Below are 21214 nucleotides of genomic sequence, written 5' to 3'. Positions count from 1 at the left end.
CTGTCCTCTCCATGCCTGGCCGGCCCGGCCCATGCCTGTTCTTTTCTCCCCTGTGCTGCCGCCGCCCGTGGCCGCCCCTCTCCTGAACTTACCGCCACTCAGGTAATGAGGAGCCGTGGGTGCAGCCAGCCTTGGAGATGCCGAAGAGACGGGACATCCTAGCGATCGTCCTCATCGTGCTGCCCTGGACTCTGCTCATCACCGTCTGGCACCAGAGCACCCTCGCACCCCTGCTCGCCGTGCATAAGGGTGAGCACGCACGCATGCCCTGCCTGCCCAGCTGGGCCTTGGTAGTGACAGTGACCACAACTGACACGCAAGGTTCTTGCTTGCACTAAGCAGCTAGGAGGAACCACGGGATCATCTAGGCCCCTTCGTGAGTCTTGCACCCCTTTGGGAATGGGAAGCTAATGGAAGCTACCCACACAGTTTTAAGAGGTCCAGGATGGTAGGTTGGCAGACACCAAGACAACTGCTTTGAAAGAAGAGCTTGTTACTCTCAGCACCCAAGAGGAGGGGGCACACCATGCCCGCTGGGGAAGTGCTGAGGTCGGAGGTGGGAAGTAAAGGGAGTGGGAGGCGGGAAGTGGAGGGACTGGGAGTCTTTAGTGTGGTTTTGGTAGGAAGGAAAGTGGTTTTCATAGGAAGGGAAGGGCGACGCACTGTCAGCAGCTGAGCTGGCCCAGAATTGCATAGTCTGAAGAATGTCAGTGGGTTTAGGATATGGGCGTGGTTTCTAATTGTCTGGTATCGCCCTGGGGTGGTTTAGGGCAGCAGAAGATTGGCTTGGGTGGGAGAGCTCCATAAAGGTGGTGGTGGGTGTGAGCTCTGGATCACGTAGTTTGCATATTAAAAGTGTTTGCAGGCAAGGTGTATGCTGTCACTAGGAATTAGCTAGTCCTGGGAGGGGCAGTCCCTCCCCATATCTGCAAGGCCCCCAAGAAGTCAACGCATCTTAAAATACAGAAAAACTTAAAAAACAAACATCATTAATACACACACATACACAGAAAGACACGCATGCACAGCTTCACATGCCATCTCATGACATGCAAGGAAAGCGAGCATTCTGAAGTGGATGGTGGGGGAGGAACAGGGTTTCTGGCCTGCAGTGTGCTTTAAACCCTTTCACAGAGAGTACATTGTTCGCCTCTCTTCTTTTCCTGTACCTGGTGGAAATAGGGCTGGAGAGAGGAAAAGTCCCATGAAGAACTAGTGGAAGAACTAGGGGTAGAACTCCCTTCCCCTGGCTCTGGGTCCTGGGTTGCCTTTCCCTCTCACACTGAGCTCTCTACGCCCAAACCTGCCACGCACCCCACAGCTGGCCGCCCCAGCTCTTCAGCACTTTGTGTCGTGCTCTCTTCTGCCCCCTCCCCGACTTATATGCACAGACTCAACACCTGGGGTCAGGCAGCTGTTCTCCGTTTGCAGTGTGCATGATATTACCTGTCAGTGTGACAAACGAGAAGGCACCAAGCCCATGCAGAGAGAGGTGGTGAGTGCCTGTACCCCAAGATGCAGGCAGTGTCCAAAAATCACAGCCTGAAGTCATGCTGCTCCTCACAGTCAAATACCGAGTCCTGCAAACCCCGAGCTGTTCCTGAAGCTTCCATGAGGAAGAGCCAAGCTCAAGATTGCGGCAGCCCACTGCCCGTGGCTGGCACTTGGCGCCTCTCTTCCTGACATCATCCTCTCCTCCTGACTCTAGCGCCTCTTCTCAGTGCTTGTCAGTTTAGAATCATTGTTATCTTGCAAATGCATCACTCCAGAGGGGTTAAAACTACTATATATAGAGCGACATGATATCGTGTCGATTGCGTTCTTGGCAGAGCTCCAGCGCTGGAGACGTCAGGCTGTTTGCTAAGCACTTGGCATTCTGTCTCCCCAGAGCATGCCAAGAGCGAGCGAATGAAAGCTGCAGCTGAGTGAAGTTAGGGTCACCAGGAGGCCTTTAGGACCCAAAATTGCAGACGCCCTGAAGCCAACTGGAAGGGCAGAGCCCAGGAGCACAGGCAGTAGCCGTGCCCTAATGTATGGGGACTTTCCCAGGGCACAGGTCCTCTGCGGGCTTGGGATGATTCGGGTGGCAGAGAGGTGGACAAAATGGCTCTAAACCTCTTCTCAAGGCCTCGGTTTCCAAAACTTTACTGCCCATAGGATAAATTAGGCCTTCTATCCAGGTCAGAACCCTAGACACCCATCCCGCTTTCTTCCACCTTGCTCTTCTCACAGTTTGACCCCAAACTCCTCTAAGCAGTCCCCTTTGAGCGGCGGCATCTGTGCTGGTCGCCTCCCCTGACCTTCAGCAATTGCTGTGTGCCTTGTGCCATTTGCCCATGAGAACTCCCGAAGAACCAAGAGCAGGTCTCCTGGGTCTGTTCAAATGGGCTCCACGCTAGCATCCCACACACCCCACATGCTGCCGATGACAGTGGTGGCTGGAGGGAGACAGCAGAAGAGCTGATGCACAGGGTCCTCCCCTTTGGTGTGACTTGCTCGTTCTGTCCCCACCGATTGCGTGAAGCCAGAAGGAAGCAGAGTGGGCCACTGCCCTTCCGCAAGGGAGGAAACTGCCTGGCGGTGCTCTCAGCCCTTGGCATGTATCGACTCATTAATCCACATAATAACTCGATAAGTTCGATGCTATTATTAGCTCCATTTTACAGTTTCTGAAACGGAGGCACCAGAGGCTAAGCAGCTTGCTGGAGGGTTAGGGTTTGTAATGGCAGAACTGAGCAGGACCTCAGCCCAGGCATCAGGGTTTCTTACCTTTACCACCCGCCGGTGAGCTAGGACAGTGAGGGCCACACCGGCATTGGTGCGCGAGCCCTTCCGATGGAAGGACAGGATTTGGAGAGAAGGGACGCGTGGAAAACAAGAATCCCAGTGGTCCTGATTCTAGGACTGCTAGATCTACATAGATCTTGGCAACTATGGGCAAAACCCACAAGAATAAAATGCGGTTAAATAGGAAGTTCTGCACCAAGATTCAGAGAATGCCTTACATAAGGCCAGGAGGGAAGAGGCCCCGCTTGACTGGACGGCTTGGGAACTCCCGGGAGCTGCCTCAGGCTCCTGCAGGCTCACAGTGTGCTCTGCGCTGCGGCAGCGGTGCGGCCCTGGGGCTTTGTGGCCTCCACACCACAGGGGGGCGGTGCCACGTGCTCTCCTGGCCCGGCTCTTCTAGCCCAGCCCTGCGCAGAGCAGCGTGGCCGGCTCCCTGCAGATGAGCGGGGCCAGGCAGGGGAGGACGCCTCTTCCCAGGAAATCAGCACATTCAGGAACTGAGGATGCCATCCTGGAATGTGGGCAACCGCACCCAAATAGCTAGAGGGCTGCAAAGCTGGGGGAGAGGTTATTTCTGTGTCATCGGGACTAGGACCCTCACAGAGAGGATTCCAGGGCTGCAGATGTCAATCTTGGAGCTGACAGGTCAGGCAAGGCAGGGGTCTGAGCAGCCCCTGCGGGGGAGGAGGACAAGGGTGCCCCGGCGGGGCGGGTGGCGCCCTGCTCTGAATCTAGGGCCATCGCCAGCGCTGTCCTCTCCCAACTCCGCAGATGAGGGCAGTGACCCCCGACGCGAAACGCCGCCCGGCGCCGACCCCAGGGAGTACTGCATGTCCGACCGCGACATCGTGGAGGTGGTGCGCACCGAGTACGTGTACACGCGGCCCCCGCCGTGGTCCGACACGCTGCCCACCATCCACGTGGTGACGCCCACCTACAGCCGCCCGGTGCAGAAGGCCGAGCTGACGCGCATGGCCAACACGCTGCTGCACGTGCCCAACCTCCACTGGCTGGTGGTGGAGGATGCGCCACGCCGGACGCCGCTGACCGCGCGCCTGCTGCGCGACACCGGCCTCAACTACACGCACCTGCACGTGGAGACGCCCCGCAACTACAAGCTGCGCGGAGACGCCCGCGACCCACGCATCCCGCGGGGCACCATGCAGCGCAACCTGGCCCTGCGCTGGCTGCGAGAGACCTTCCCGCGCAACTCCAGCCAGCCTGGCGTGGTCTACTTCGCGGACGACGACAACACCTACAGCCTGGAGCTCTTCGAGGAGGTGAGGGAGGCCCACAGTGAGCAGCGGGGAGGGAGGAGGTGAGGGAGGAGGTGAGGGAGGAGGTGAGGGAGGCCCACAGTGAGCAGCGGGGCCTCCGGCTGCGGGGAGTGGAGGGGCTTCCCGAGGAGGGGGTCGTGGGTGTGGAGGCACGCGCGGGGGGAAACCGGGAAGAGGTGCCGGGCTGGGAGCGGGGCAGGCAGCAGAGAGCCAGGGAAAGGGATGGAACTGCGGGCTGAAGCATCCCCCACAAGTTAGGGGGCAGGCAGCTGGCTCTGGAGCCCCAACCATATTCCTGGCCCTAGAGGTGTCCTCTGAATGGGCCTGCGGGTAGGTCATTCCACGTGACTACCAGAAACCTCTTAGGTGGAATAGTTTGAGCTTGCCTGAGGATATGGGCTGTGTTAGTCTGGGGGAGAAGCGGAGTCATTTCACAGTCTAAAGTGGGGAGACGGAAAGGTTTTACACAAGGGCGAAAACAGCAGCAGGGCATGTTGAAAAGGTGAAGACCAGGCCGTCTGAGAGGTCAGGTCTCGCCGGCAGCCCAGGGCAGGTTCTTCTCAGGTGCCCGACCCATGGGATGGGCCCTGGGGGCGGGGCTGTACTGGCCCCCCCGGGTGGCCTCGGCTGGCCAGGGGCATAGAGGTCGCTGAAGGATGTGCCTCCCATGGGCACGCGCGTCCGTCCTCATCTGCAGTGCCGGCGCCCTGACTCTGGACCCCCCACTTGTAGATGCGCAGCACCAGGAGGGTGTCCGTGTGGCCCGTCGCCTTCGTGGGTGGCCTGCGGTACGAGGCCCCACGGGTGAACGGGGCAGGGAAGGTGGTCGGCTGGAAGACGGTGTTTGACCCCCACCGGCCATTTGCAATAGACATGGCTGGATTTGCCGTCAACCTGCGGCTCATTCTGCAGCGAAGCCAGGCCTACTTCAAGCTGCGAGGTGTGAAGGGAGGCTACCAGGAAAGCAGCCTCCTTCGAGAACTTGTCACCCTCAACGACCTGGAGCCCAAGGCAGCCAACTGCACCAAGGTGAGACCCTCCGCAGAACTGACAGCTGTGATACAATGTCGCAAGTACATCCAGACCCTCCCTACAGACCGGGAGAAGGAAAACAGGCCTCGAAATAGCCTGGGCTTTCTGAAACCCCCTCCCAGGAAGGGGCAGTTTGTCACCTGCAAGGCAGCGACACTGCGGACAGGCAGGGAAAGGGAGAGCAATGGCCACCGAGGAGTTATAACCTCCCACAGAACAGCTGTGCTCCAGGACCTCTCTGCTGAGCACTCATGCACACACACATGCCTACACACGCACACATGTGCACACACACATGCAGGTGCACACACACATGCACACACATATGCACATGAACATACACAGACATGCACATACACACACATGCACATGAACATGCATACATATGCACACACGCGCGCACACACACACACACACACACTTGGGAAGTCTTGGGGCTTCTCTTTTCTGTAGTTCTAGACTTCCCATTTCCAGCAGGTATTCTGAAGGCATCACATGTACAAACAGCAAAAATGAGGGGGTAGTCTAGAGCCACAAAAAATAAAAAACAATTGAGAAAATCTTGATGGAACAATTGAAAAACTCTCGAAGGAAAAGGAGGGCCAGGAGAAATGTTTACACAGTGTGGGAGGGAGCAGGGAGGCAGCAGAGGTCAGGGGCCTGTCCCATCATGTTTTGCATCTCTGGGCACACAGATCCTGGTGTGGCACACACGGACAGAGAAGCCAGTGCTGGTGAATGAGGGCAAGAAGGGCTTCACTGACCCCTCGGTGGAGATCTGAGCCTCAGGATGCAGGTATGGGCATGACGAGGGTGGACCACACACTGGGCAGGGCGGCACCAGGTTGGGCCGAATCAACTGTTTCATGCTTTTCCTCTTGGGCTTTCACTGTGGAGGACAGGGCAGATGTGGGCAGGAGTGGAGGGCGTCACCACAGTCCCCTTCCCACTGGGCCACCTGAAAGTCCCCAGGCATTAACTTTCACCCACGCAGCTGGGTCCTTCTGCCACCGGACTCTTCAGAAGGCGTCACCTTCCAAACACCTTGCTGATTGTTCTGCTGGCAGTGACGCCTGCACCCCACAAGGCACTGCCATTCAGACTCTCGCTGGCCAGGGTCTGTCCCCCCAAGTCTGCCTCTTCCTCTGTGGATTCCTTCACCACGTGGCCATGGCGAGGACTCACAGACTCGCTGCTCCACAGCAATGAGCCCATGGCTGTCACAGTGAGAGGTGGCACAGAGTGACAGCACAGACCCAGAGCCCACCTCAGCTCCCAGGACCCCTGCTCCTCACTGTTTGACCTGACTTGACTTTCCTGGACCTCAGTTTCTTCATCTGTGAAGTAGGTTGCTGAGGGCACCTAGAACAGTTCATGGCACTTAAATCTCATCAGTGTGGCTGTTTTTATTCAAGTCTTTAAAGCCCTCTTTGGAAGTAGGCCACAGGATCCACCTACACTTCAGACGCAAAGAAATGATGTTGAGAGAAGCTAAATGAATGTTCCAAGGTGACACACTGGCACGAGTGAATTGTGCTGAGTGGTTGGCAAAGCCAGGCATTTTCAGGGGCTTTTCTGTGATCTTATCCTGTCTCTTAAAAGCAGCTGGTAGTCCTGACTCCCTACTCTAGGTTATGCCAAACAGAGGTTGAGGCCTGAGACAGACATTTGTCCCCTTGCCCTGGAGCTAAGCAACAGCTTCTGTATCGTGTTTGCATCCGCCTGCCCGCAGGGGACCACAGGGCGTCACTCAATCACCTTGGCCAGCGCCACTTAGAATGCATCTGTACGGAGCCCCACTTCTGCCTCCTGCCCTCACTGCCCTCACTGGAAGCACCTCCCCCACCTGCCCCTTAGAAAGGCCCCCACAGGACCTGGGGGCCTGGGCTTTGCAGAGGTCCTGGTGGCCCTGCCTGGCCATTCCCTCCCCGGCCCCACACTCAGCCAACACCTCACTCGTTCCTCCTCTCCCCTCACAGGAGCCTCCTCCTCAGACCCTGTTCTTGGCCTTCCATCCTCTCCCCACGGCTGACGGTCCCTCCAAGGCCGACTCCTAAGGAATCACCATCACCCTCCTTTCTATTCTGGGGGCTTCTGAGAGAGCCCAGCCTGATGCCAGAACAAAGGACAGAGAATTTAAGCACAGAAATCCCAGACCTGTTGTTCTCTCCATCCAGCGTGACCAGGGCCCGAGAGACCTGATGGCCAGGGTGGGGTGTCCAGCACCAGCCAAGCCGGTGCTCCAACGCGCCTCCCCAGAGCTCTCCGCACTGACGGGGCTGCAGGAGCAGGTGCAGTGGGCACCCACACCGGCCCTGCAGTGATGTGGGGTGGGAGGGAGATGAGAAGACCCCGCAGTCAAGTGGAGCATGTGGCTCTTCCTGGCTCCCTGTCCCTGGCCTCAGCACGACCACACAGGACACCCAGCCAGGAAATTCTGAAGACCAGAGAGCAGCCCACGGGCATCATGAGCGCTCTGCTCCTCTCCTGGGCCCCTGCTCTTCCCGAGAGCTGCCCCCAAATCAGACATACCTCTGTGGCTCTCCTGGTTCATGTTTACAGAGCATAAGGCTGTCTTTGATCCCAACAGGCACCCAGCCCTGCACGGGGCAAGCCGGGGCCTAATAGGCACCCCCTGTACCTCAGGCTGTGGCGGGAGCAGAGTCCCCTCCTCCGGCCCCTCTTCCTTTACCCCTTCTCCTCCAGCACTGGCAAAGGGGTGGGCTCTAGAGCCAGCACAGGTCACTGCCTGACCTGGACTAAGAACCCCACGGCCCCACTGTCCACACACTGCCTCCCACCGCCCCCCTCGGCTGCTAGGCCCCTCTCCTGGACTGGGGAGGGAAGGCGCCTTTTCTTGCAGCTCTTCAGAGCCACAGACCTCAGGGTGGAGTGAGTCCGTGGTGGGCAGTGGGCAAGGCAGTGGGTGGTGGGCAAGGTGGGACTTCCAGCAGCCTGGAGAGAGGAGGGAGGTCAAGGCCATTCCCTAACTACCCCCTGCCCCTGGTCTGAGGAGGAGGGGTTCCGGAGTAGCAGAGGGGCTGGGGAAAGGGGGCAGGGGCGGGTGGGACACTGAGCAGGAGGGAGGCCTGAGCACACTGCTTTGGAAATTATTCTAAACACAAAAAAGGGAAAGAAAATGTTACTTCTCCCTAAGTCAGGAGCATGCAAAGCTAGCCCACCTCATGTCCAGCTGTGCACTTTCCACCCTGGAGAAAGAACAGTGTGCCTCAAACTACTGCCCTCCCCAGGCCTCCCTGGCCCGCTAGAAAGGGCTGTGACTCCCCCCGGCCCGGCCGGGCTCTCTCGTGGTGATCTGGCTCATTCTCCTGCAAGTTGGAAGCACAATTTTCCCCCAACTGGAGGAAAAGGAAAGGGCCCCAGCCTACTGAAGAGGTGTTTATTTTTTAACTAACAGCCTCCCACCCCATTAAGACTCACCAGGACAGGTCTGAGGGCCATTCAGAACCCACTCCCGCGTGGGTGGGTGGATGGGACTCAGTCCAGAGACCTAACCTTCAGAATATAGCATTGGTTGCCTATTCTGAGACAGATTTAATCTCCTGCAGTATTCATGAGACCATCTGATGGAATCAGATCCCTCAGCCACCTTGTAGGACGTTTTCCCCAGCCTCTTACACCCTGGATGTCACTTTAGAAACCAAGCCCTTGAAGCAAGTGGGGTGGCATGGGAGAGAAGGGAGGAGGTGGGCACAGGGGGTGACCTTATGTGTGGGCACTCCACTGTCTCACAGAAGCCAGCGGAGTGCCAAGGTCAGGTGGCTGGTCCGAGGCCTCTTAGCCAAAAACCCAGGGTTCATTTTCAGGACATTGATAATGAACAACAAAATGGGGACTTCTTTTGGCAGATGCTAGGTCAGTTGTCTTCACCTAATATCCTCTTTTAGCTGCATGTATATTTATTTATAATTATAACCCTGGTGGACTGCAGCCTTCATCTTTGTTGGGAATGAGTTTGTTATAAATCAGAAATGGGTCCATGATGGCGATTGTTTTCCAAACCCAGTCTGTTCCCTGCCCCCTCACTGGCAAGCCCCACCACACAGGAGTGAGGCCAGGGGCTAGGAGTTCCAAGAACAGAGGCTGGGGTGAGGGTGGCACCCAGGCAGCTGCATCTGGTCTGTTTTAATTTAACTGTATTTAATTTGCTTTCAAAATTAAAAGTCAAATACAGTTTTTAACAGTCCTAATCCTCTTCAGCCCTGCCTTATTTTGTTCTCATTTATTAATTTAGCTACCCAACAAGTATTTATCAGGTGCCTGTTATGAACAGGCATTATTCTAGGAGCCGACACACAGCAGTGAGAAAACAAGGCTCTCGTTTTCAAAGAACTGACCCCACTGGTGAGGAGACAGGCAATAACGAATGCATGTTATTTCAGATGCAATCCGTTGTATGAAGGATGAGGCTGAGTCGGGGAGACAGAGGTAGCAGTGGAGAAGGGTCAGTGCTCTGTAGGGTGGCCAGAAAGGCCTCCCTGATAAGGTGACACTTGAGCAAAGCAGCAACACCCTGACACGCAGCTCCCTGGGTCCAAGAAGAAAGAACTCTCCACCAGGTGGAACAAGTGTTGCTCAGCCTGCTCACAAATCAGCAGGAAGGCCATCTGGCTCGACTGGGCGGGGGCTGCTGGGGGCAACAGCAGTGAGGGATGTGGTGGGCATGGGAGAAGGGAGTCCCCAGGCACCAGGTGAAACCAGAGGGCAATAGGCGGTCCAGTACGGAGGACTAACATAATCTATCCATCTCTCAGAAGAACTGCCCTGCTCCTGTACGGAGGATAAATGGAGAGGGCAAGGGCAGGTGGAGACGTGGCTGCTGCAATCATCCAGGCCAAGATGCAGTGGGCTGAGTGGGGGCATGGGGTTGGGGCAGAGAGAAGCAGTCAAATTCTGGCCAAGTCTAGGAGGCAGAGCCAGGAGGATCTGCTGCATGGTTGGATGTGGGAGATAAAGAGAGGGGTCCAAAATAGCCCGAGACACAGGACAGCACTGCCGTTTCCAGATACGGGGCTGCATGCAGGAGGGGTAATGTGGGGAAAGGGAGCTCTGTGTCAGGTACCTGTTAGACACATGCAGAGGAAAAGGGGCCCACACACCTGGAGCTCAGGTGCAGGCAGCATCGGCGGGCGCGGGTGTCGAACCTGTTTGCAAACCACAGGTGCACAGGCGAGACCCTATGCAGTGAGTGTGGACAGAGGAAAGAAACAGCCCAAGGAGTGGGCCAGAGACCCCCAGCATTCAGAGGCTGGATATGAAGAGGGATCCTCCAAAGAGACCTAGATGAGGCCATACCGTGTGGAAGATAATGGAAAAATCTTTAGTCAACGCTGGAGAGTAAGCTCTGCCAAGAGGTACTTTGATAGAGAAGCTGAGCAACTAACTGGCGGAAAAGAAGGGCGAGAATAAGAAGCTGGTGTAGGAAGACCTCACCTTAGGAAACCAGTGTGTCCTGCTCAGGTCTGCGTGGAAGTGTGATCCAAGGGGCTTCCATTCCAGTTCCATCGCTTTCTGACAGAACCCAGCTCATACACGGCTTCGCAGAAGCACACACTCAGGTAAAGTGGGGCAGAAGACCCTGCACGTGGCTCAGGCCACACCCAAGTAGCCTGGGTCTCATCCACATCTTAGCCCCATGCTTGCCATTCCAAGGCAGTTCCAGAAGAACTGGTGAGTTTGGGCAAAACCAAGGACTCTGCCCCATCTTGTTCCCAAGCCACTGTCCACAAACTTCCCTTTAATAAGCTCCATTCAATAAGCCCTTGACCCGGCTCAGCTGCTGGGCTGCACACCACAAATGTCCCCTGCACTCCCCCTGGGCAGCCACACACGGGCAGCAAGCCTGCTGGCCTCAGCTCCACGGCTCCCCATCCCCCAGCCCACCTTCACGGGCTCCCAGAGCTCTCGCTGTGCAGGGGATGTGTGCGCTACTTGACTTTCTGACTCTTCCTGGAGATAATTTGGTTTTGGCAGTAGATGCCAGATGTAGTTTGTGAAGCAAAACTCAACCCCGCAGTTAACTCGTATGTAGCGCCCTTGACTGTCTGGCAGATTCTCAGCCCCGCCCACCAGCATGAGAATGAATTTGCATTTGACCTGTCTTCTCCAGGGCACTTCCAATCCAGCGACATCTGAAGGGAAGTCGGGGTCAGGAGGGGAGTATGAGGCCAGGATCATGGCCCACCCACCCCAGGGACGGTCCCCGTCTGGATCCCCAGGCGGCAAGTGGGGCCCAGTGGGAACCTGACCGAGAAAACCAAGCTCTCAGACAGCCTTCCCCTCTGGCAAGAGTGGCACACGTGACCAGAGACTATCACCAGAGGGGCTGTGATTCAACGCTATAGCTTTACTGCAACTCAGGACAGTGAGCCCGAGCCAGGTGTTGGGCCCCAGAACAAGGTTCAAATTCGGACGTGGACACACCTGGAAGGAGGGCTGCTCCGCCCCTGCTTCTCGGGCGTGGGGGTGGGGGGCGGGGGCCGCTGAGCTGGGCCTTCTGCCCCCCTCCCTGGATGTGCAGATATGGGCCATGGCTTCTGCCAGGACTCACGTGTCCTCCTCACTGAACACCAGAGACACTCGCTGACTCGGGAAGACACAGGGCTGAGGATTTCTGTTCCTCCGGCCCAGCCTGTCACCCTGTGGGATGCAGCGAGTGGGAAGGGAAAGGGGAAGTCACATGTTTCTCACGCCGAGTTCCTTCCAGAATCCCAGAGAAGGCTCAGAAGGTTGTGAAGGAAGAACAAAGTCAGCTCAGGTGAGACACCCGTCCCCACCCTCTACACTGGTGACACACCCAGGATTTCGGGGATAAAAAGGGGCCATGAGGGATGTGGCCAAGCCTCCCAAGAACCGGCAGAGAGCACGCCTGAGTCCAGCGGATGCTTGCAGCGTGTGACATCCGGCGCAGGGGCATGTTTCGGCACTTTTTCTGAGGGCCAAAGGCTGGGCGATCTGATTAGCTGCTCCCACCCTAGAGACAGCCCGACAGCCTCGGCACAAGAGCAGGGCTGTAGGAAAGGTATCATCAACAAAGCCAGGCCCACAGCCATCCCACCTTTCCCTGCAGGCTTAGGGTTTTGAGCTAAGGCAGGGGCAGCCTGTAGCCCCCAGTCCCTGAGGCTGCAGTGAGTGGGGTGGGGCAGCAGCCACCAGGCTTCAGGTCAAGAGGACGCGGCAGAGTCTCCCACGGGCTCCAGCAGGAGGGGGCGCCACCGCTCACTTAATGTACTGGTTCCTGCCCAGGTGGGGGGTTTCTGTGAACTGGAATGCAGGGCCTGCCATCGTCTCCTCAAAAACGATGACCTGTGGAGAGAGGGCCCGGCTGGGAGGGCAGCTGAGGTCTGTCCTGGAGCCGGGGGAGGTGCTGAGAGGTGGCAGGGTCAGAAGGAAAGGGTTTGAGAACCAGGCTGGAAAGGACAGGGACCAACAACTCATCCGCAGCGAGGAGGAGGGAGGAAGAACCCGCTGACACGCCCCTCCACCCTGACCGAAGGCTCCCTGGGGGGCAGGTGGGCAGGGCGTCTTGGGGAACAGGAAGGGGCTGGAAGCTCCCACCTGGTTGATTCCGCTGCTCAACCAGGGACCTGGGAGGTAGAGCGTCTTCTGGGGTCCAATGTTCCAGTAACGTCCAAGGTTCTGGCCATTGATGAATACAACCCCCTTCTCCCAGCCCTTGAAACAGAGTGGGAAGGGTGTTCATCTACCACTACAGCCACAGCAAAAGTGGAGGGAGACATACATGCGTGTTTCTCTCAGGTCCAGGAGACCAAAGCGAGCTGTGTCTGGACAGCCATGAGGGTGAGCAGGTGGGATGCTCTATTTCCGGTCCCCCTAGTGCCACACCTCCCAGGCACGGCCTCCAAGCTCAGACTGCACGTGGGAAGCATGAGGTGGTTCTTCTGCTCTGAGCCCACTCCTCTGGCCCAGGGAGGCCCCAGCGGCCCTCTCAGACCCTCTGGGCACAGAAGCCACCAACGGCTCTCGCCAAGCTCATGCGGCTTTGGCTCAGAGCCAAGGCGGGAGGGAGGTGGGAGAAAGTGGCAGGGAAAAGGGCGTTACCAACCTCCAGCTTCAGAAAGGTGTCACAAGGGGTGGAGCTGATGGACAAGCTACCCAAGAAGAAAGCAGGCAATGTGGGCGTTTCTGGGAGGGAACTCCATTTGTCCAGGCTGAACCTAAGGACAGAACACAGGGCAGGAGAGGGAGGAGGCCCTTCCTCAGATCTGTTCCCAGTCCTGCAGCTAATTCCCCATCCGAGCCCCCCACCTCTTAACCAGGACACAGAATGGCGGCACGGTAGGATGCTGGGAATTCCTAGTCTGCAAATGTGGCTTCTAGTGCGGGTGCCACCCCTCACCTCGGCCAGCCGATCTGGCCCCTGGGGACATTCACACTTGGGTGCGGGCCAGGCCATGGTGCACCAGGACCCCAGGGCCCCGCCGCACAGCACCATACTTGTGAGTGCACGCGCTGGTGCTGGGCAGGGACCCACCTCTGAAAGAAGCTCTTCTTCATATCCAGGCTGTAGATTCTGAATTTTTTCAGGGGTGAATCATTCAGATAGAGATTTCCAATTAAGCCTGTGGAAGGGAGGCAGGACACGTGGGTAGCCCAAAGGCAGGGGCCGAGTCGGCTGGGCCAGGGCCATGAGGGGAAGCTCTAGGAAGCTGGGGTGAGGAGTGCTGAAGTGTACGCTCCCTGAAAAGCTGTTCGCTTGCAAGCAAGGCTCCCTAGCAACTCTATGGGGGATGGGAAGGAGGAAGACCCTAAGATTTGCCATGGGAAGGACATAGAGCTGAGGCGTTACAGGGCGAGAACAGCCTCTGGCCTCTCTCCAAAGGAAGTTCCAGATGACCGAGAGGGTTCCGGCCTAGCTGCAGGGCCAGTTTCACAGACCTAACAACTCAGCCAGAGTCACCTCTGCCACCTCGGGTTAAAGCTGTGCATTAGGAGTGTTTGGACTGTGAGCAGATGGCACACTCCCTCGGGCATCCAACAGGGAAGAGCTGTGTCCCCTTGAGGAGCCACTCATCAGTGTCCCGGGGCTGGGCCAGCCCTGCCAGTCTCAGATTGCAGAGCTGCTGAGTGGCCAGCTTGGGAAGTTGGAGGCCAGGGACTGTGGAGAGGCTTCGAGGGGCCTACAGACTTTGAAATGGCAGGTGCAGGTGTATGTGGGCACACACATTTCTCAAGGGAGGTCTGTGACTTATAAACATTGAACTGTGATCCAGAGGACAGGACTCCACAGTATGGGGCCCAGGGGACCCTCAACAAGGGCTCAGGGAAGCAAAGTTAGGAACAATGGTCAGGCTAGTGCTGCTTCCAACTCCCAGGAGAACAACGGAAGTGAGGACAGACCCAGAGAGGGAGCTGTTTAGGGTAAAGGAGTGTGGGCCTGGGTGGTGCTAGATGCTGCTCTTGAGGCCCATCTAGAAGGGCCCTGATCCGCAGCATCCAGGCCTCAGTGTCGCTTTCCCGGCAGGCTACCAGACGGCTCTCGGATGAAATGTGGACCAGTAAGAGTCCTTCAAGTTTCCTCCATCACAAACGCGGACACCGTGAGAGAGCTGGGAGGTCACCAGTGTTGCTCACCACAGTCGCATTCATTTTTTTCTGAGTTCTTCTTTTATAACTTACCTGAAACCACCCACATTTAGCTAGATTTTTTTTTAAAGGAAGGGCTAAATTTGGGCGTGGTGGCGGGCGCCTGTGGTCCCAGCTACTTGGGAGGCTGAGGCAGGAGAATGGCGTGAACCCGGGAGGTGGAGCTTGCAGTGAGCTGAGATAGCGCCACTGCAGTCCGGCCTGGGTGACAGAGCAAGACTCCGTCTCAAAAAAAAAAAGAAAGGGCTAAATTAAAGCATAAAAGATTTAGTAGGCCAGGAAACAAAGCAAACTGGCAGCCTATTCCCAGAGGGGTGCGCTGTCAAGAGGTGTTTTGTTTGCTGTATGTCCCCCATCCTCCTCCCCCGACATCTGAGATAAGCTGTGGGTTTCCCAAGATGGATCAAGAAGAGAAATTCAGTGTGGAGGCCCAAGAAGGCAGGTGCCTTTCCTTGGATCCCTGGAAATCCCATTCATTGCTCCTCACTGCCGTCCCCCAAGCAGACATCCTTGCAGAAGCCGACTGCAGCCCAGGGGAGACAAGAGGCCAGCTCAGCGTTCACAGTGTTTATCACCAGCACGCAGACGACGCACACGTGCAGTGCTAACGGGACAGGGGCCACAGCCCAGTGGAGCTTCTCTGGCCCGCTCAGAACTGGCCTCATGTTTGGGACAACCAGCCTCCACCTCCCTGCAAGAGGCCTGCTAGCATAGAGAAGCAGTAGTCACCTAGTGTCCAGCACGGCCACTCTCCTTCCCACACATTCTGGGACCCACCTTTGCGCTGGTCATCAATATTCTCCCCATAGTTCACTCGCCCACGATTCTCCACCAAGATCCTCAGCACAGTGTAACCCTGCCGGGAACACAGGGCCGTCAGAAGGCCACAGCTGCCCCTCAGAATTTGCTTCTGGACCCCAGTTCTTCCCTACGCTCTGGGGTTGGGAGTGCACATCCCAGCTGGGCAGAAAGCCACGCTCGCCCTCTCCACCTACAGCTTGTGGGTGAGGAGCCACGGGTCTCCCAGTCTTCCTCCGTGACTCCCCCCAGACTTCCTCGAAGCAGCGGGGGCTGTCACCCAGCTCCCAAAAACAACGAACCTGGATCAGGGGGACAGTGATCTTCGTTGTCTTGTAGTCCAAGAATCCTATGGATACCGTGTTCACAAACACCTGCCAAAGGGAACAGACAGGAACATCCATGACCAACAGGAGGAGGGTAAGCGGGGCCTCCACTAGGCCACGAAGGGCAGCGCTGCGTGCCTGTGGGCAGATGAGGGGCCAGTGGGCAGAGCAGACATGATGCCCCGACGAAGGCTCACAGAGTTGACTCGGAAGGGGCCATTTTCACACACTGGTAATAGCTGATTCTCAGGGGAGGGCATGAGACGCCTGCTGCAGAGCTGCTCACCAGAAAGTCACGGGAATTTAGAAGAGAAGCTCCTACCTGCCCCCGATCGTGCACGTGGCCACTGAGGACGCCAGACGAGGTGATGCTGGTCTCATAGAGGATGTACCCGAAGGACTGCCCACTTCCCCCGCTGACCGGCAGGTTCTCCATGTTGATGGGCTTTTCAGACTTGATCGGCTGCGTACAGAAGAGACGGAGGGGCGGGCGGGCTGAGGAGGAGCGGGGTCACAGACAGACTCTGCCTGGGGGCTGGCACGTGGGGTGGAAGCGGAGGTTTGGCGGGTGTTTTCTGTTTTGACTTCTCATTGCACTAAACATACAACTCTCCAGGGTGACGGGGAAGAGGGGTGGGACAAATGGGTGTGCACCAGCAGAGAGCAGTCCGCAGGCAGGGGACACACATCACAGCCTCGGTCCGCTGGAGGAGGCACCCCCTTCGTGGGGGGGGGACGGCCTGTTCCTCTGCCCCTCACTCTCCTCTCTGAGGCTGGAGGAAGGAAAGGCCCACGGGGCCACCTGCTGTTCCTCAGGGCCTTTGTTTCTCCCCCTTCACACTCCAGCAGGAGTTTGTCCTCGTCCCTCTGAGCTCCAAGGCCGGAGAGCAGACCCCAGAGCCACCAGGCACTGGCCTGCCTCCCCCCACACCCCTATCTGGAGGGGTTCCAGGCCCTGCTGCCCCGACGATTGCCCCCAGCACTCACCTCCCCCATGTACTTGAGGGCGTCCCACAGAGACAGGTACAAGACTGGTGTTATGGGCTCATATGACATCTTGGGAAGAAGGTCAGGTGGGGGAGGGAGAGGGATGCCTGCAACACACAGAAAACAGGGTCATCCCCAACGGACCCAAATGTCACTGCCTGCTGGTGCTCCCCACCCGGCTCCCATCCGCAGACCCAATGTGCTCCCGCGTCCCAACGCCAAGAGGAACAACAGGCCAGCTCTCAGCACCTGCTGAGGCCAGGGGAGGAAGGCCAGGCCTGGGGGAAAGCCAGGGGCGTTCTCCCGTCCTCCATGGGAGATAAGGAGCCTTAACACCTGTAACAGGTGAAGCTACAAGACGGAAACAGCCTCACACACCTCCCTGTCCTTGTCTAGGACATTTTTGCACACAGATCAACCGGGGTCGAGGTGGGACAGTCGGGAAGTAACTCTTTAGGGGTCTGAGAGCAGAAGCGAGGGCCTGAGTTGGAACTTGAGTCTGCTGTCTGCTGGGTACCTGAGATGGAGCCGAAGAAGTCTCGAAGCTTCATGTACTTGGCCGTGTAATCTCCGGCTTCTGTCAGCACAGCGTCATAGTCTGCAAGACACCGGGCCCTGTCATGGTCATTCCCGTCCCCACCACAGCACATGTGGCAGCACGAAGAAGAGGGAGAAGCTCGGAAGGGCCGCAGGTCTTCATCTCAGCCATTGGGGAGGCAAGACACTTTTGAATTCAGTCAAAATGCTGTAAACATGAAAGGCCATGCAACTACAACAACTGTCCATGAGGCCGGGTGCAGCGGCTCACACCTGCAATCCCAGCACTTTGGGAGGCCAAGGCAGGAGGATCGCTTGAGGCCGGAGTTCCAGACCAGGCTGGGCAACATAGCAAGACCCCACCTCTACAAAAAATTTTAAAAATTAGCCAGGGGTGGGGGTGCACACCTGTAGTCCCAGCTACTCAGGAGGCCGAAGCAGGAGGATCACTTGAGCCCAGGTATTTGAGACTGCAGTGAGCTATGATCACACTACTGCACTCCAGCCTGGGTGACAGAGTGATACTCTCTCACAAATTCAAAAAAACACAAACTGTCCATGATCATAGCATGGCCCTAAATTTCTAGCTGCAGGTGTAATTTCTACTTTCTGAGACTCTCAACCTAAAGGAGGCAGGATTACACCTCCTCAAGGGCCTGGGCAGGGAGGGGAGGCCGCCGTCCCTCCCTGTCCCCCTAGGGCGGTCTCCTTCCACTTCCTCTGGCCAACCTCTGCCAAAGAGGCCTCTCTGCAGAGTGACCAGCTCACAGGCACACCACCTGCCTTGAGGCTCCCCTCCTTTGGGGGTGTAACATGACCCTCCAGGCGAAGCCCCACCTTCTCCAAGTACTCTATTGCCAAAGATACTGAAGGTGCCAGAAGTTGACCCTGAGGGCCTCTCCATAGCAAGCCCCAGCCACGCCCATGCAGGGCAGACCAGGGAGAGCAGTGCTGACGAATACTTGCCATAGCTGGTGACATCTGACTTGTAGTCATGGAAGTGCATGGCTCCATTCATGAAGCCAAAGTTGGTGCCTCCGTGGAACATGTAGAGGTTGATGGAGGAGCCGGCGTCCACAATGGCAGACACGGTTTTTAAAACCTCTGCCGGAGGAGGGAGAAAGGGGATGTGCAGAGTGAGTTAAAGTCTGAGATGAGCCGGTCCCTTCACGACTCTCCTCTTTCCCAGTCCCATCTCAAGGCCAACTTTGTCACTCTGTCCTTCTAGCTCTCACTAAAACCCCAATCACAGAAGATTAGGGGTGGAGGAGAAAGTGTGGGCCAGAATCACGGCCCCAGAGCTCGAGCCTCCAGTTGTCTGTAAATCCTGGTCAAGTCTCTGGGCTCCATGTGGACCACCTGCAGCCCAGGTCGGCCATGGCCTTCCAGCCAGCACAGTCTCCATGTGAGTCTGCCTGACCAGGTGTATCAAATGCACAAAGATGGGATGCATCCTTAGAGAGAAAACTCTGACACCTCCCCTCTTCTACCTTTGTTAGGAAATGAACCACGACATAACAAGATCATAGCAAAGGAGAAAAACAAACGGTTAATAAATATATACTTTATTAATATAAATCAAAGAAATGCAGACTAAACAATGATGTACTGAGTAGACGAACACTGAAAGTTATTTTAATACTCAATGTTGCTGAGTCTGTGGGAAATGGGTGCACCCATTCAGCGGTGGTTGAAGCTGCCGTCTTTCGGGGGCTTAGCAGTGAGCACGCGCATCTACACGGTGCTGAGGAGCAGCTGTGCCGCTCATCGCAGGGAAAGCCAGGTGCGCAGAGCGCAGGCTCCGGGATGCCCACCGAGATGGCGTGCGCGTAACAGAACCACCAGAAACAACCCCAGAGACTGTGTCCACAAAGTGTGGTTTAGAATGGGGCTCTTCACATTCTCAAAAACAGTCATGTAAATCTGTATTTGGTCATACAGAAAGCTGTCCGTATGTGCATTAACTGGCACAAGCAGGTGACATGCAGCAGAGTGTGACTGCATCTGTCTCTATCTGTGTGTGCGTATAGAGCTGTCAGAGATACATAGAGAACTGCCTGCATGGTATACATCTAAATGTTTTATCTGGGCTCTGGGAATTTTATTTCTTCTCTATACTTTTTCTGTATTTTCTGGATGTTTGCAATAGGCATGCATTACCCTTCTAATTACAAAAACACGAACAAGCAATGTTAAAAGCCCTCCCATTCGTCAAAGTGTCAAGAAAAATGACTCAGGAATATCCAGAGCCAAGTTCTGCACACAGATAATCCCAGCAGCCTTGCACCCCCTATGGCTGACTTACATTAGTTAGCAGGTGACTGAAACTCATCCTCACTTCTTAAGTAGCACACATGCTGGATATAGTAACTGCAAGCACTCACCAGAAGAATCCAAGATATTGTGAGGGCCTCCCCACGAGTCAAACCACCCCGTCCAGTACTCCATCACCATCTTGGGCTGAGTCCCCTGGACACCACAAAATGAGAGTTAGACAAGCAGGCTGGCCAAAAAAGAGGGAAGCCCTTCGTGGAGGGGAGCCCCAGGATCTCTGCCCTCTCTACTCTTCCCTGGCTGCATACCCACTGCCTTAGAGGTCTTTGGAGGTGGGGCATAGGTGAGGGCCAAATTCGCCTGCACACCAGTTCTCCTGCCACATGTGGACTCCACACCTGCAGGTATAGAGCAGATAAAGCTCCCAGAGTCGATACAGCAAACCCTGATGGTTTTAATGTTGCATATGTGTTAGCAAGAAGACACTGGTTCTGGATCAAGCCAAGCTTTGCCTGTCCTTTCCCAGGGAAGGGGGATGTTCTACCCAGGACAACTCCATATCTGAGAGGGATGCTGTGGATGCAGACCCCCCAGGTGCTGGCTCCATTAGCAGAATAATCAGACGCTGCAGAGTGGGCCTTCTTCAAGGTCCAACTCAGTTTAAACAGCAGTTTGCAGCATTTTCTGAACCAGAAAATCAGGGTCTTATAACACAGCTATTCATGGTGCAGGTTCTGCACGGACAGTTTGGATTTATACCTTGGCTGGGCCACTCAACAAATCTTAAATCTTCTTTCTGAATCCTGACTTTGGCATAGGACTGCCCCAAGGAGGTCAAGATCATTCCTGGGACCATGCTCCACTCTGCCATGTTTGCAGAAGCCCAGAGCGCCTGGGGGAGGTGTAAAGACTAATACGCTAGTATTTCAGGCTCTGTGTGAGCGAGCCTTCCTCACTCATTCAGTGACAGCTTGTCAAGTATCTCTAGGTCAGCGATGGCCTTATGTTTAGAGGGTTACCGCATACACAGCAACAAAATCTGACCCAGGGGGATGGGACAAACTTACAGTCCATTGAGTAGAAGGTACCAGCCATACCCAGGTTAAAGCCAAAGTAGTTACAAGAATTGTTCTAGGAGGACTGGTGGCTGGTTTTCTTTACAAGCCACCTCCCTTCCAAGGAGACATACCACATACCACATACCACGTTTAAATCACTAAAAAGGGAGAAGCAGATTCAAAGTCTCTCAAGTCAGAACTCTCCCATGCCAGAAGCAAGGTTGTTGGCTTGGGGGTACCAGAGCTGAGGAAGTGGGTGTCCACCCATGGGCCAGGACACTGCACTGCACAGCTGGCTAAGAGCTGGAGCTCTGCAGTGAGACTGTGCTGCAGTTCCCAAGCCACTACTTACAGGGTGCCTTATACACTCTACAGCTGTCTCCTTCACTGGCTCCTATGACTATTGGGAGAATTAAATGAGAGAGTGCACATAACACCCTTAGCACACTGTCCCTGGCAGGTAGGAGGTGCTCAAGAAACACTTGCATAGCTCTGTCCATCACGGGTCATG

General features: G+C 56.1%; 2 protein-coding genes across 5 annotated transcripts in view; one reads left to right on the top strand and one right to left on the bottom strand.

The window, feature by feature from the left end:
* The window catches only part of B3GAT1 (beta-1,3-glucuronyltransferase 1), a 32913-nt gene extending 23606 nt beyond the window's left edge, over positions 1–9307 (top strand). For all 3 annotated transcript variants that reach the window (XM_032167953.2, XM_032167955.2, XM_032167954.2), the window contains 5 exons: positions 103–249; positions 3559–4067; positions 4797–5093; positions 5792–5892; positions 7076–9307. In XM_032167953.2, coding sequence (XP_032023844.1) covers positions 103–249; positions 3559–4067; positions 4797–5093; positions 5792–5878 — 1040 coding nt within the window. In that variant the 3' untranslated portion in view covers positions 5879–5892; positions 7076–9307. The remainder of the gene's footprint in view (positions 1–102; positions 250–3558; positions 4068–4796; positions 5094–5791; positions 5893–7075) is intronic.
* Positions 9308–11621: 2314 nt separating this feature from the next.
* GLB1L2 (galactosidase beta 1 like 2) overlaps positions 11622–21214 on the bottom strand; it is a 44098-nt gene continuing 34505 nt past the window's right edge. The window contains exons 8-19 of one of the 2 annotated variants that reach the window (XM_058446652.1): positions 19954–20043; positions 19756–19840; positions 18338–18475; positions 17352–17432; positions 16835–16941; positions 16170–16310; positions 15824–15895; positions 15501–15579; positions 13612–13699; positions 13183–13294; positions 12675–12791; positions 11622–12422 (exon numbers count right to left, since the gene is read on the bottom strand). In XM_058446652.1, the coding sequence (XP_058302635.1) occupies positions 12336–12422; positions 12675–12791; positions 13183–13294; positions 13612–13699; positions 15501–15579; positions 15824–15895; positions 16170–16310; positions 16835–16941; positions 17352–17432; positions 18338–18475; positions 19756–19840; positions 19954–20043 (1197 nt within the window). In that variant the 3' untranslated portion in view covers positions 11622–12335. The remainder of the gene's footprint in view (positions 12423–12674; positions 12792–13182; positions 13295–13611; positions 13700–15500; positions 15580–15823; positions 15896–16169; positions 16311–16834; positions 16942–17351; positions 17433–18337; positions 18476–19755; positions 19841–19953; positions 20044–21214) is intronic. The other variant, XM_058446654.1, reaches the window with a different exon arrangement.

This window comes from Hylobates moloch, unplaced genomic scaffold, assembly GCF_009828535.3.
Source record: "Hylobates moloch isolate HMO894 unplaced genomic scaffold, HMol_V3 SCAFFOLD_11, whole genome shotgun sequence".
In the NCBI taxonomy this organism is placed as follows: domain Eukaryota; kingdom Metazoa; phylum Chordata; class Mammalia; order Primates; family Hylobatidae; genus Hylobates; species Hylobates moloch.
Note: the sequence above shows the minus strand (reverse complement) of the source record. Positions and strands in the feature narration are given on the sequence as shown.